The 15217-nt window shown below is 46.3% G+C and overlaps 1 protein-coding gene across 1 annotated transcript in view; it reads left to right on the top strand.

Annotated features, from left to right (window-relative positions):
- The first annotated feature begins 477 nt into the window (after nt 1-477).
- The window catches only part of LOC112072520 (cohesin subunit SA-2-like), a 22917-nt gene continuing 8177 nt past the window's right edge, over nt 478-15217 (top strand). Inside the window, 30 exon segments of the mRNA XM_070439830.1 lie at nt 478-585; nt 678-756; nt 1555-1698; nt 1913-2086; nt 2276-2480; nt 2607-2758; nt 4294-4367; nt 4466-4589; nt 4735-4833; nt 6229-6308; nt 6401-6508; nt 6966-7077; nt 7236-7353; nt 7432-7535; nt 7821-7913; nt 8024-8113; nt 9672-9768; nt 9771-9877; nt 10079-10149; nt 10235-10403; nt 10663-10755; nt 10919-11093; nt 11354-11493; nt 13145-13196; nt 13199-13226; nt 13401-13422; nt 13612-13760; nt 13949-14077; nt 14363-14589; nt 14841-15093. Of these exon segments, the coding sequence (XP_070295931.1) occupies nt 542-585; nt 678-756; nt 1555-1698; nt 1913-2086; nt 2276-2480; nt 2607-2758; nt 4294-4367; nt 4466-4589; nt 4735-4833; nt 6229-6308; nt 6401-6508; nt 6966-7077; nt 7236-7353; nt 7432-7535; nt 7821-7913; nt 8024-8113; nt 9672-9768; nt 9771-9877; nt 10079-10149; nt 10235-10403; nt 10663-10755; nt 10919-11093; nt 11354-11493; nt 13145-13196; nt 13199-13226; nt 13401-13422; nt 13612-13760; nt 13949-14077; nt 14363-14589; nt 14841-15093 (3512 nt within the window). The 5' untranslated portion in view covers nt 478-541.

The raw sequence follows: 15217 nt of genomic DNA, 5'->3' as shown, positions 1-15217 counted from the left end.
GACTGGGGACAGCAAGGAGTCATCATGCCAGGTAGTCCTGAGGCATGGTCCTAGGGCTCAGGTCCTCCAAGAGAGGAAAGAAAGAGAGAATTAGAGAGAATTAGAAGAGCATACTTAATTCACACAGGACACCGGATAAAACAGGACAAGTACTCCAGATATAACAAACTGACCCTGGCCCCTGACACACAAACTACTGCAGCAAAATACTGGAGTCTGAGACAGGAGGGTCAGGAGACCACTGTGGCCCCATCCGATGATACCCCCGGACAGGGCCAAACAGGAAGGATATAACCCCACCCACTTTGCCAAAGCACAGCCCCCACACCACTATATTGAGGCCTGTTCAGAGGATGCAATGTGTATGTTGAAGAAGTTGATCCGCAGGTTATCAAACAACTCCTCTCTCTCTTGTCTTCTCTGAATGTAAGCCCAATAACCATGCATTCTCTTCTGTTTTCTCCTCCAGGTCCCACGTACCTTGTGGACGCAGAGGATCTGAGGTCTGTTCTTATTTCAGTTGATCAGACATGTTAGAGAAATGATAGCGGCACCAGAGTTACCGTCGGAGTTCCACTATCCTCAGTAAGTGGCTACTTCCATTGTGTGTGTGTGGTGTGTGTGCCAACCAGCATGCAGCAGACTGTTCTAATATATGTGTGTGTTTGTTTTGCCAGGGATACGGACACCCGTTTCTCCTCAGACACAGACTTCTCTGAGGCTCCTGATGTCAGTATCAACCCAACCAAAGGAAAGTACAACTCTTACCCAAGTTATACACACCACAACATATTATAACCTCTTCCCCAAGCTCTACCGCATAGTATTAGAACCTCTTCCCCAAGCCTACAGCATAGCATTAGAACCTCTCCCCAGCTCTACAGCATAGTATTAGAACCTCTTCCCAAGCTCTACAACATAGTATTAGAACCGCTTCCCCAAGCTCTACAACATAGTATTAGAACCGCTTCCCCAAGCCTACAGCATAGTATTAGAACCCTCTCCCCAAGCTCTACAGCATAGTATTAGAACCTCTCCCCCAAGCTCTACAACATAGTATTAGAACCTCTTCCCCAAGCTCTACAACATAGCATTAGAACCTCTTCCCCCAAGCTCTACAGCATAGCATTAGAACCTCTTCCCCAAGCTCTACAGCCTAGTATTAGAACCGCTTCCCCAAGCTCTACAGCATAGTATTAAGAACGCTTTCCCAAGCTCTACAACATGGTATTAGAACCTCTTCCCCAAGCTCTACAACATGGTATTAGAACCTCTTCCCCAAGCTCTACAACATAGCATTAGAACCTCTTCCCCAAGCTCTACAAACATAGCATTAAACCTCTTCCCCAAGCTCTACACATAGCATTAGAACCCTCTCCCCAAGCTCTACAAATAGCATTAGAACCTCTTCCCCAAGCTCTACAACATAGTATTAGAACCTCTTCCCCACGCTCTACAGCATAGCATTAGAACCTCTTCCCCAAGCTACTGTCTCTGGCCATATTAGTAAGCATTATGCTGTTTGACCCTTTATTGATTTCCCTCCCATCCCAGGGGGGTAAGAAGGGGAAGAAGGTGACAGGAGAGAAGGGTAAAGGAGCGGGAGGAGCAGGGAGGATGAACGGCCACTACCAGGAGAATGGCATGGAGAACCTAATGCTGTTTGAGGTTGTCAAGATGGGCAAGAGCGCCATGCAGGTTAGTGTATGTATGTATGTATGTGTGTGTGTGTGTGTGTGTGTGTATGTGTAACAATGCATGAGAGCCTACACACAGAACTGGCTAGGCCCTTTAACAGGCCAATAGTTTATTTGATTATCTAATGACCAGATCAGCTTTATTAGAGTTGAACCTCGAGGACTGTGTTTTAGTTGTACTTATTGTCTATCTCTGCTGTTTGTCCTGGCTCCAGTCTGTGGTGGATGACTGGATTGAGGCGTATAAAACCGACAGGGACATGGCTCTGCTAGACCTGATCAACTTCTTCATCCAGTGTTCTGGCTGTAAAGGAGTGGTCAGTGGAGAGATGTTCCGAAACATGCAGAACTCTGAGATCATCAGGAGGATGACAGAGGAGTTTGACGAGGTAGGTTTTGTGTGTGAGTGTGTGAGACGTGGTAGGTGCATCACTCTGGGTTAAAGTTTAGTCGGTCACCTGAAATGTACCAGTTGATTGGTTCAGTTTTACATGTCATTGCCCTTTGAGTTGCATGCAATAGTGAAGCCATAACTCCCATAAACATTCTCTCTCCACCCTCCTCCTACCCCTCTATAGGACAGCGGAGACTATCCTCTGACCATGGCGGGTCCACTGTGGAAGAAGTTTAAGGGTAGTTTCTGTGAGTTCATTGCTGTCTTGGTGAGACAGTGTCAGTACAGCATCATCTATGATGAGTACCTCATGGACACGGTCATATCGCTCCTCACCGGACTGTCGGACTCACAGGTCCGAGCCTTCAGGCACACCAGCACACTGGCAGGTAAGGGAGAGAGAATGGGTGTGGTCAGGGGATATGTCTGTCTGAATTGGTCGGTTATTTCCGTCTTCCCTGGGCACACGGATACGCTGATTAACTGTGTGTGTGTGTGTGTGTGTGTGTGTGTAGCTATGAAACTGATGACAGCCCTGGTGAATGTAGCTCTGAACCTGAGCATCAACATGGACAACACACAGCGGCAGTACGAGACAGAGAGAAACAAGAATGTCGCCAAGAGAGCCAACGACCGGCTGGAGCTACTGCTGCAGAAACGCAAAGAGGTGAGAGGGATGAGCTCAGTGTTAGGCTCCTCCTCGTTAGGGTTAGGCTCCTCCTGGGTTAGGCTCCTCCCATCGGTTAGGGCTCTTAGGCTCCTCCTGGGTTAGGCTCCTCCTGGGTAGGGGTTAGGTCTCCGTGGTCTTCCTGGGGTAGGGTTAGGCTCCTCTGGTTAGGGGTTAGGCTCCCCTAGGTTAGGGGTAGGCTCCTCCTAGTTAGGGGTTAGGCTCCTCCTAGGTTAGGGGTTAGGGGTGTAACTGTGTAAGCGTTGGGCCCGGTGTTAAGGTAGTTTGGCTCTATGTTTTATGTGCTTGTACCTGAGGTAGTCTGCTCACATTTTCTTTAGTGTGTGGCTGATCTCATTGCTTCTGAGAACCTGCTTCATAAAAACACCATTACCCACTTAACAGCAGCCTAACAAAGATGTTGTTCCAATTTAGAGATGAGGATTACGTGAAAGACATGCCTGAGGACATAACTAGTCAGTTCGGAGGGCGGGGGGGGGGGGACAGGCACGCACATACATACATGCATGCATACTACTAGGCCCTGTGGGCTGAGCTGGCATCAATGCTGTGTCTGGCTTACATAACACTATGTCCCACTGGGCTTCCATCTGCCGGCTCCTACTACTTGCATATTCACTAAGTATACACTCAATGCTTTGATAACTATACAGCTCTCTTTCTGTAGTGTTTGTTGTCTTGATAACTATACATCTTCTGGGTTGTTGTCTTAACTATACTACTGTCTCTTCTGTAGTGTTTGTGTCTGATAAACTATACTAGCTGTCTCTTCTTAGTGTTTGGTTGTCTTGATAACTATACTAGCTGTGCTCTTCTGTGTGGTTGGTTGTCTTGATAACTATACTAGCTGTCTCTTCTGTAGTGTTTGTTGTCTTTGATAACTATACTAGCTGTCTCTTCTGTAGTGTTGGTGTCTTGATAACTAATACTAGCTGTCTCTTCTGTGTGTTTGGTTGTCTTGATAACTATACTAGCTGTCTCTTCTTGTGGTGGTTGTTCTTGATAACTATACTAGCTGTCTCTTCGTAGGGTGTTTGTTGTCTTGATAACTATACTAGCTGTCTCTTCTGTGGTTTGGTTGTCTTGATAAACTATACTAGCTGTCTCTGTCGGTGTGTTTGGTTGTGCTGTGAGTTAACTTATACTAGCTGTCTCTTCTGTGGTGGTTGTGTCTTGATAACTATTACTAGCTGTCTCTTCTGTGGTGTGTTGATCTTGGATAACTATACTAGCTGCTTCTCTTCGTGTGTGTTGTGTTGTCTTGATTAACTATACTAGCTGTCTCTCTGTGGTGTTTGGTTGTCTTGGTAACTAACTAGCTGTCTCCTGTGGTGTTTGTTGTCTGATAACTATACTAGACTGTCATCTTCGTAGTGTTTGGTTGTCTTGATAACTATACTAGCTGTCTCTTCTGTGGTGGTTGGTTGTCTTGCTCTTGGTGAATAATCACGTCCATCCAGCCTGGTGAACCCTGATCAAAATGTGTTCTTACTGATTCCTCGTTCTAATTTCAGCTTCAAGAAAATCAGGACGAAATTGAAAACATGATGAATGCTATATTCAAGGGTGTGTTTGTACACCGATATCGGTACGTGACCTGTCCATTGTTCCATCACAGAAATGATCATAGATACATTCTCCCTCTGTATAGAAGATATGATGATGACAGTTGTGTGTGTGTTACAGTGATGCCATAGCAGAGATCAGAGCTATCACTATAGAGGAGATAGGAATGTGGATGAAGCTCTACAGTGACGCCTTCCTCAATGACAGCTACCTGAAATATGTAGGCTGGACCATGCACGACAAGGTGAGGAGGAGGAGGGAGGGAGAGAGCGAGTGTGTATGCGTTGTTAGCAAGGTGTTTGAGTTAGAAGTGTGTGCAATTCTAATGAGTTTATATATATATATTTGTGTGTGTTACAAACGTGTGTAATTCCAACGTGTGTGTGTAGCAAGGCGAGGTGCGTCTGAAATGTTTGACAGCGCTGCAGGGACTCTACTACAACAGAGAACTGAACACCAGACTGGAGCTGTTCACCAGCCGCTTCAAGGTCAGAGCGCCACCTGGTGGACACATCAATACACTACAACTGGTTACCTCAAGGCTAAACTTTCATAACTTTCTTTGCCGTTTAGCAGACTCTTTATCCAAAGCGACTTACAGTAGTTGCGTTCATGCATTTTCATATGGGTGTGCCCAGCGGGAATTAAATGTTGCAAGTACCATGCTATACCAACTGAGCCCCACACAAGACCATGTCCGACAACCACTCAACCATACTGGATGCACTATAGCTAATCCACTACTATGCCCTGTTGATTTTGAGTAGGTACACTACATTGCCAAAAGTATGTGGAAACCCCTTCAAATTAGCAGAGTCTGCTATTTCAACCACAACTGTTGCTGACGGGTGTATAAAATCGAGCACACAGCCATGCAATCTCCATAGACAAACATTGGCAGTAGAATGGCCTTACTGAAGAGCTCAGTGACTTTCAACGTGGCACCGTCATAGGATGCCACCTTTTCAGCAATTCAGTTTGTTAAATTTCTGCCCTGCTAGAATCAACGTCAGCACAAGACTGGAGTTTCATGAAATGGGTTTCCATGGCCGAGCAGCCGCACACAAGCCTAAGATCCCCAATGCTTAATGCCAAGCGTCTGCTGGAGTGGTGTAAAGCTTGCCACCATTGGACTCTGGAGCAGTGGAAATGCGTTTACTGGAGTGATGAATCACGCTTCACCATCTGGCAGTCCGACGTGCGAATCTGGGTTTGGCAAATGCCAGGAGAACACTACCTGGCCGAATGCATAGTGCCAACTTAGAAGTTTGATAGAGGAGGAATAATGGTCTGGGGCTGTTTTTCATGGTTTGGGCTAGGCCCCTTAGTTACTGTGAAGGGAATCTTAACGCTACAGAATACAATGACATTCTAGACAATTCTGTGCTTCCAACTTTGGCAACAGTTTGGGGAAGGCTTTTTCCTGTTTCTGCATGACAATGCCCCCGTGCACAAAGCGAGGTCCAAACAGAAAGGGTTTGTTGAGATCGGTGTGGATGAACTTGACTGGCCTGCACAGAGCCCTGACTTCAACCCCATCGAACACCTTTGGGATGAATTGGAACACGAGCCAGGCCTAATCCCCCAACATCAGTGCCCGACCTCACTAATGCTCTTGTGGCTGAATGGAAGCAAGTCCCAGCAGCAATATTCCAACATCTAGTGGAAAGCCTTCCCAGAAGAGTGGAGGCTGTTATATCGGCAAAGGGTGGGACCAACTCCATATTAATGCCCATGAATAAGATGTTCGACAAATGCGTGTCCACATAATTTTGGCCATGTAGTGTACTTTCTGACTAACCCACTACTATGCCCTGTTTAATTTGAGTAGAATTATTTCAGCTAAATCTGAAATCTTTGTCATTAATTTCCTCTCTTCACAGGACCGCATTGTCTCCATGACTCTGGACAAGGAATATGACGTCGCAGTACAAGCAATTAAACTGCTCACTCTGGTACTACAGTAAGTTTCTACAGGTCAGCTGTCACAGTGGATGTGGAGGTGTGTTTTAATGTGTGTGTTTAATATGTACTGTGTGTGTGTGTGTGTTACAGTAGTACAGATGAGGTGCTGAGCCCGGAGGACTGTGAGAGCGTCTATCACCTGGTCTACTCCGCCCACCGACCGGTCGCCATAGCAGCCGGGGAGTTCCTCTTCAAGAAGTAGGATTTTTTTTATTGAATCCATTGTCACACGTTCTTCTATCGTGTCTTTTCTTTTAAGTCAGATCAATCAATCACAACACTGTTGAAAACAATATGTTGCATCTCAAGACATTGTCCTGCCAAATGTCATGCTAAAAATCCCTTCCCTGGAACAGTGTGAGAGAGAGCGCGAGCAGAGCTGAAGAGAGGAAGGTAGAGAGGTTAGGATAAGAGAAGGAGACAGGACATGCAGGAGGAGAAAGGGAGTGTGAGGAGGAGAGTACAGGCATGAGAACTTGAGAAAGCAGCAGAAGGAGCGAGAGAGAGAGAGGTTTGTTGATCTGGGATCTGTTTTTTTCTGCCGTAGACATATTCCCTGTCTGTTTTATGTAGTCTGGGCAAATGTTGAGCTGAGGTTTATATACTTTGATATAGTTTTATATTTCTATATCTAATACTAGTAACTTCTCTCCAGACTGTTCAGTACGCGGGAGCCGGAAGAGGAGGGCGCCCCCAAGAGGAGAGGAAGACAAAGCCCCAACGCCAACCTCATCAAAACTACTGTTTTCTTCTTCCTGGAGAGCGAGGTACACACACACACACACACACACACACACACACACACACACACACACACACACACAGTCTCTGACCCTGTCTCTACCTCCATGAACATGCTGCATACTTACAAGACTCACTGGGAGAAATACCCTGCCCCTGCTTATCTCTCCCGTGTGTATTCCAGCTTCATGAGCATGCTGCGTACCTGGTGGACTCTCTGTGGGAGAGTGGAGCAGACCTGTTGAAGGACTGGGAGTGTATGACCAGCCTGCTACTGGATGACCCCGTGCCAGGGGAGGAAGGTATGATCTCTGACCTCTATTCTTGACCTCTGACCCGTAACCCCTAAATGTGGTCTCTAATGTATCTGGTGTGTGTAGCCCTGACAGACAGACAGGAGACGGCTCTCATAGAGATCATGCTGTGTACGGTGCGCCAGGCTGCAGAGTGCCACCCGCCCGTAGGCCGCGGAACTGGGAAAAGGGTGAGAGACTAGACTGGTCAGAAAAGGGAACTCTCTCTGTCTCTCAAGTCAATGGGCTTCATTGGCATGGGAAATGTATGTTTATATTGCCAAAGCAAGCGAAATAGATAATAAACAATAAAAAATGAACAGTAAACATCACACTCACGAGTTTCGAAAAGAATAAAGACATTTCAAATGTCATGGCTATGTAAAGTTATGTTACTATGTGCAAATAGTTTAATCACAAAAGGGAAAATAAATTAACATGTGTTGTATTTACAATGGGGTTTGTTCTCCCGCCAGGTGATGACAGCGAAGGAGAAGAAGACTCAGCTAGATGACAGGACCAGRATGACAGAGCTGTTTGCTGTGGCATTGCCTCCTCTGCTGTCCAAAGTAGGACACTACACCTTCACCCCCACTACCCTCTGTAATAAACCCGTGTTCTAGTCTGTGTCCCCTGCCTGCAGTACTGTGTGTGAGTGTGCTGCCTCTCTTTGTTTCAGTACTCCATAGATWCAGAGAAGGTGACCAACCTGCTGCAGCTCCCTCAGTTCTTTGACCTGGATATCTACACCACAGGACGACTGGAAAAGGTCTAACCCCCGACCCTACACTGTAGTCTAATTCAAACTCTAACCCCCTACACTGTAGTCTAATTCAAACCCCTGACCCTACACTGTAGTCTAATTCAAACTCTAAACGCCCCCTACACTGTAGTTCTAATTCCAAACTCTAACCCCCTACAGCTGTAGTCTAATTCAAACTCTAACCCCCTACGACCTGTAGTCTAATTCAAACTCTAACCCCGACCCTACGCTGTAGTCTAATTCAAACTCTAACCCCCGACCCTACGCTGTAGTCTAATTCAAACTCTAACCCCCGACCCTACGCTGTAGTCTAATTCAAACTCTAACCCCCGACCCTACGCTGTAGTCTAATTCAAACTCTAACCCCGACCTACGCTTGAGTCTAATTCAAACTCTAACCCCGACCTACGCTGTAGTCTAATTCAACTCTAACCCCTACTGTAGTCTAATTCAAACTCTAACCCCCGACCTACGCTGTAGTCTAATTCAAACTCTAACCCCCTACACTGTAGTCTAATTCAAACTCTAACCCCGACCCTACGCTGGAGTCTAATTCAAACTCTAACCCCCACCCTACGCTGTAGTCTAATTCAAACTCTAACCCCGACCCTACGCTGTGTCTAATTCAAACTCTACGCCCTACGCTGTAGTCTAATTCAAACTCTAACCCCTACGCTGTAGTCTAATTCAAACTCTAACCCCCTACGCTGTAGTCTAATTCAAACTCTAACCCCTACACTGTAGTCTAATTCAAACTCTCCCGACCCTACGCTGTAGTCTAATTCAACACTCTAACCCCTACGCTGTAGTCTAATTCAAACTCTAACCCCCTACGCTGTAGTCTAATTCATCTAACCCCCTACGCTGTAGTCTAATTCAAACTCTAACCCCCTACACTGGTTAGTCTAATTCAAACTCCCGACCCTACCTGTAGTCTAATTCAAACCCCTGACCCTACACTGTAGTCTAATTCAAACTCTACCCCCGACCCTACGCTGTAGTCTAATTCAAAGGACTCTAACCCCCGTACGCTGGAGTCTAATTCAAACTTTCTAACCCCCGACCCTACGGCTGAGTCTAATTCAAACTCTAACCCCGACCCTACGCTGTAGTCTAATTCAAACTCTAACCCCCTACACTGTAGTCTAATTCAAATCTAACCCCCTAGCCTGTAGTCTAATTCAAACTCTAACCCCCTACGCTGTAGTCTAATTCAAACTCTAAACCCCTACACAGCCTGTGAGTCCTAATTCAAACTCTAACCGCCTACTGCTAGTCTAATTCAAACTCTAACCCCCACCCTACGGCTGGAGTCTAATTCAAACATCTAACCCCCGACCCTACGCTGGGAGTCTAATTCAAACTCTAACCCCGACCCTAACGCTGGAGTCTAATTCAAACCCCCGACCTACGCTGGAGTCTAATTCAAACCCCCCGACCCTACGCTGGAGTCTAAATTCAAAGCACTGTTCAACTTGACAAAATGTTGTGAAATGTCTTGCAGTGCATGCATTGATATCTCTCTCTAAAACATATTTCCCAACTCCTCCCTCCCTTCTTCTAGCACTTGAGGCGTTGCTGCGTTCAGATCAGGGAGATGGTGGAGAAACACACAGACACAGAGGTGCTGGAGGCTTGCTCGAAGAACTTACCACGCTCGCTGGCAACGAGGAGTTCACCATCTTTAACAGAGTGGACATCGCCAGGTCACAGCTGCTGGATGAACTGGTGGACAAATTCAACAGACTGCTGGAAGACTTCTTACAAGAGGTGAGGGGAAGGGATGAGGGAGGGAGGAAAACGAGAATGAACTGGTGGACAAATTCAACAGATTGTTAAAGGACTTCATACAAGGGGTGAGCGAGGGGGAGGAGAGAGCTCAGACAGGGAGGACTTCCAGTCTACATGTTTCATCTATTGGGCTGAGTGGCCCAGTTTGTGTAGTTGATCCTGATCTGTCTCTGTGTTCAGGGTGAAGAGGCTGACGATGATGATGCCTACCAGGTCCTGTCTACTCTCAAGAGAATCACAGCCTTCCACAAGTAAGGCCCTCCCTCTTCTTTCACCCTCCCTCTTCTTTCTCCCCCCTCCTCTCTCTAACCTCCTCTCTCTCTCTCTCCCCCCCAGTGCCCATGACCTGTCCAAGTGGGATCTGTTCAGCAGTAACTTCAAGTTGCTCAACACGGGCATTGAGAACGGAGACATGCCAGAGCAGATAGTGGTCCATGCTCTACAGTGTACCCACTACGTTGTCCTGTGGTATTTGGCCAAGGTCTCAGAGGGCAGCCACAGAAAGGTATGCAACTCACTTCTCAACTGACTGGCAGCTCAGAACCTTCTCATTCATTTCACTGTTATTTACTAGCTAGGAAAATGGCTTTAGAGTTGGGGAGTTAGTCTTGATTTATACAGCAAGTCTTATGATGGTTCACTCGTGTGTGTGTATGTAATCTAGGAGGATGTGTGTTTTGTAGGGGAGGGCGTGTGTGTTTTGATCATGTAATGTTTTGTAGGGGAGGGCGTGTGTGTTTTGATCATGTAATAATGTTTTGTAGGAGGACATGATGAGCCTGAGGAAACAGATGCGGATGTTCTGTCTGATGTGTCAACGTTACCTCACCAACGTCAACACAACCGTCAAGGAACAGGTACTGTCCTGTAGCAGCTATTCACATCCTAGTGATTTTAAATTTGGTTATTTTCAAACCTGAAATTCTCAGAATCCCCGTGCCACGCCATTGAGATGAGGAAGACGTGGCCGAGGAGGCAGACCGCTGATAACCAACCGTCCATCTCCTCTCTCCCCCCCAGGCGTTCACCATACTGTGTGATGTGTTGCTGGTCTTCAGTCATCAGATGGTCTCAGGAGGCAGAGAGCAGCTGGAGCCGCTGGTCTACAGTCCTGATGATTCGTTACAGACAGAACTACTGTCCTTCATACTGCACCATGTCTTCATAGACCAGGACGATGACAACGGCAGCACAGGTACACACACTGCTAACCACACACCGCTGCACACTGTTCCAGTAGGATTGCTTATTTGCACTTGAAAATAGCTCTTGTTTGGCCATCGCTAACCAACAAGACCCTGCTAAAGAAATGACATTACTGTCTGGCCTTGTGACAGTCTGTGATGCTATGGGCTATATGTGTCCCTGGTTCTACCTTTTTTAAATGGTCAGCAAGATAGATGGTCCCCATAAGAGCGTTGTTACACAGCCAGTAACAACCTGTTGTATCTACAGATGGCCAGCAGGATGACGAGGCAGCGAAGATAGAAGCTCTTCATAAGAGACGTAACCTCCTGGCGGCCTACTGTAAACTTATCATCTATAACGTAGTAGAGATGAACACTGGAGCTGACATCTTTAAACAGTACATGAGGGTAAGAATGACCTGTAAATATCTGTCTGTTACACTGACATCTTTAAACAGTTCATGAGGGTAAGAATGACCTGTCTGTTACACTGACATCTTTAAACGGACGCTGTCTGTTACACTGAGCTTCTTTAAACAGTAGCATGAGGGTAAGCAATGACTGTACTCTGTTACACTGACATGCTTTAAAAACAGTTCATGAGGGTAAAGAATGGCTGTCTGTTACACCTGACATCTTTTAAACTATTGAGGTACTGATCTGTGAGCTATCTTTGAGTAATGAAGGTAAAGCCTGTCTTGGTTACACTGACATCTTTATATGGTAAAAGACTGTTGTTTAAGCACTCTTAACAGTACATGAGGGTAAGAATTGACTCTTGTTCATGAGTTACAGAACTGAGGAAATTCTGTTGACTGACATCTTTAAACAATACATGAGGGTAAGGAATATGACCTGGTCTGTTTACACCTGACTTGCTTTCTAAAGCAGTTCATGGAGGGTAAGATGACCTGTCTGTTACGCCTGACATCTTTAACAGTTGCATCAGAGGGTAGAATGACCTGTCTGGTTACACTGACATCTTTAAACAGTACATGAGGGTAAGAGATGACCTGTCTTTACACTGACATCTTTAACAGCTTCATGAGGGTAAGAATGACCTGTCTGTTACACTGACTTCTTTAACAGTCATGAGGGTAAGAATGACCTGTCTTTACACTGACATCTTTAAACAGATTCATGAGGGTAAGAATGACCTGTCTGTTACATGTACATCTTTAAACAGTACATGGGTAGGAAACGTACATGAATGGGTAAGATGACCTGTCTGTTAACACTGACATATCTTTAAACAGTAATGAGGGTAAGAATGACTGTCTGTTTACACTGACTTCTTTAAACAGTACATGAGGGTAAGAATGACCTGTCTGTTACACTGACATCTTTAAACAGTACATGAGGGTAGAATGACCTGTCTTGTTACACTGACATTCTTTAAACAGTACATGAGGGTAAGAATGACCTGTCTGTTCAGCTGACAATCTTTAAACAGTACGATGAGGGTAAGAATGACTGTCTGTTACACTGACTTCTTTAAACAGTTATGAGGGTAAGAATGACCTGTCTGTTACACTGACATCTTTAAACAGTTCATGAGGGTAAGAATGACCTGTCCTGTTACACTGACATCTTTTAAACAGTTCATGAGGGTAAGAATGAGCCTGTCTGTTCACTGACATCTTTAAACAGTACATGAGGGTAGAATGACCTGTCTGTTACACTGACTTTTTAACACAGTACATGAGGGTAAGAATGGAGAAACACTCACAATGTCTTTACACAGTTATGACCATAGAAACATAATCTATAGAAAATACTTGGAATCTCTAAACCTGGCATTTGACTGTTAAAGTCATGGCTACAGTCGTAATGGTTGTCAGTCCCACACGTTATCCCATCGTTGACTGGAAACAGGGATGGCCGTGCTATAGATTCTATGGTTATCACCTCTTCGTGGTCTGTGACACTCATTTTAACTCAACACCATATCATTACCGGAGTCATTCCAGGTACTGCTTGGTTGAAAAGTATCAGACAGTCCTGTTTGTCCTGAAGGAGACTCTGACTTGTGGCTGAACCGTCTTCCTCTGCTCTCTAGTATTACAATGACTATTGGTGAACTCATCAAGTGGAGACCATGTCTAAGACCAGACGATAGACAAGATCCAATGTGCCAAGACACTCATCCTCAGTCATAGCAAACAGGGTACGACACACACAGCACACACTCCCTGCATCTTCAATTTTAGCAACAGGTGAGCGACACACACAGCATGCACCCTCATCCTCAGTCTACGCAGGTTAGTTGTACACAACACAGCTTACACACACACACACACACACACACACATACCCCTCATCCTCAGTCTACAGCAGGTTAGTTACACACACACACACACACCCCTCATCTTCACACACACCCTGTTTTAGTCAAGCTATATCTTGGTTTTAACTTTCAGATCTCCAGACCGCATGCCAGCCTTTCTGGAACAAATCCCCTTGAAAGAACCATCTCTTTATTCCACTCATGTATTCACCCATCCCTCTCTTCTCTCTGTCCTCCAGTTGTTCCATGAGATGTTGTCAGAGTTGGGGACAGGATTTGACCGCTCGTCCTCAGCGTTCTGTGGGATCAAGGAGCTGGCCAGACGTTTCTCTCTCACCTTCGGTCTGGACCAGGTGAAAACACGAGATGCTATCGCCATGCTGCACAAGTCAGTCTCCTCTTCTGATCTCTATGTCTCATAGCTTTTCAACATGATTAGCATATGATGGATGTGAGCTGTACGTAGGCATAGTTAATGTATGCATCTACATGTGCTGCTAGATACCTCATTTTTTTTAAACAAAAATTCTCTCTCCCTACCTCTCGTACCCCTCTCTCCCTCTTGTCTCTCTCCAGGGATGGTATAGAGTTTTCGTTTAAGGAGCCAAGTCCCCAGGGAGAAGGAAACCCTCCTCTTCACCTGGCCTTCCTAGACATCCTCTCTGAGTTTTCCTCCAAACTAATGAGGCAGGACAAGAGGACTGTGTGAGTACACACATCTGCCTCTCCTAATCAGACACACATACCTTTGTGTGTGTCACAGCTGATGGCTGTGTAAGTAATGACTAGTCTGATATGTCGTATGATATCATGAAGCAGGACAAGAGGACTGTGTCCCCTCCCGGACACATAACCTTAAGGACCTTCCAGATGGCTTTATGTGTGTGTGACATCTCTCCTCTCTCTGCTGTAGTCACATGTATCTGGAGAGGTTCATGACCTTCCAGATGACTTTATGTGTGTGTGACATCTCTCCTCTCTCCGCTGTAGTCACATGTATCTGGAGAGGTTCATGACCTTCCAGATGGCCCTCCAGAGAGACGACTGCTGGCTACCGCTCATCTCCTACAGGAACTCCCTGCAGGCCGGCGGGGACGATGACACCATGTCTGTTGTCTCCGGCTACTCCTCCAGAGGGTCGTCGGTCAGATCCAAGAAGACCAAGGCTGCTACTCCCACTGCTACCGTCGCCGCAGCCAAGAGGAGACTTCCTGAAGGTAGCTACAGAACCAGGGTCAGGAAGTTAGACTGTGGTCACTACATGGCCATGTTAGAGAGGACTGTCCCAGTCTGAGGTCAACTCCTACTGTAAACACTGTTACCCCTGGTAGGTAGATGGTGTAGTCTCCATGGCTGAAATCGCCTGGTTGGGACGTGCTCACTGCATCTCTTAAAGTCATCCAACCCTTTCAGAGTTGCGTGTGTGTTTAACGGTGTGTGTGTGTGTGTGTGTGTGTGTGTTCTCTAGCGGAGGAGAGCAGTAGCAGCAGTACAGATATGTCGTGGCAGCACCAGAGCATGCAGACTCCAGTGATGATGCCCTCCCCCCACCTCACCTCTACCATGATGAGAGGACCAGGGGACATGAGGGGGGAGGCCAAACGGGGGAGAGACGACAGCTACATGGGAGTGTACGCCCTCCCTTCAGACTCCCAGCAGCAGCCACACCCTCACACACTCCCCCAAACCCCTCAACTCCACCAGACACCCATCGACTACAAGTAAGGCTCTCTCGCTCTTTTCATCTCTCTATTTTGACATGTACCTACCTGAACCACCAGTATTGTTGTCTGACCTGTTGTCTGACCTGTTGTCTGACCTGTTGTCTGACCTGTTGTCTGACCT

The sequence above is a fragment of the Salvelinus sp. IW2-2015 genome, unplaced genomic scaffold, assembly GCF_002910315.2.
Source record: "Salvelinus sp. IW2-2015 unplaced genomic scaffold, ASM291031v2 Un_scaffold1950, whole genome shotgun sequence".
NCBI lineage: Eukaryota > Metazoa > Chordata > Actinopteri > Salmoniformes > Salmonidae > Salvelinus > Salvelinus sp. IW2-2015.
This window is presented reverse-complemented; position numbering and strand designations above follow the sequence as displayed.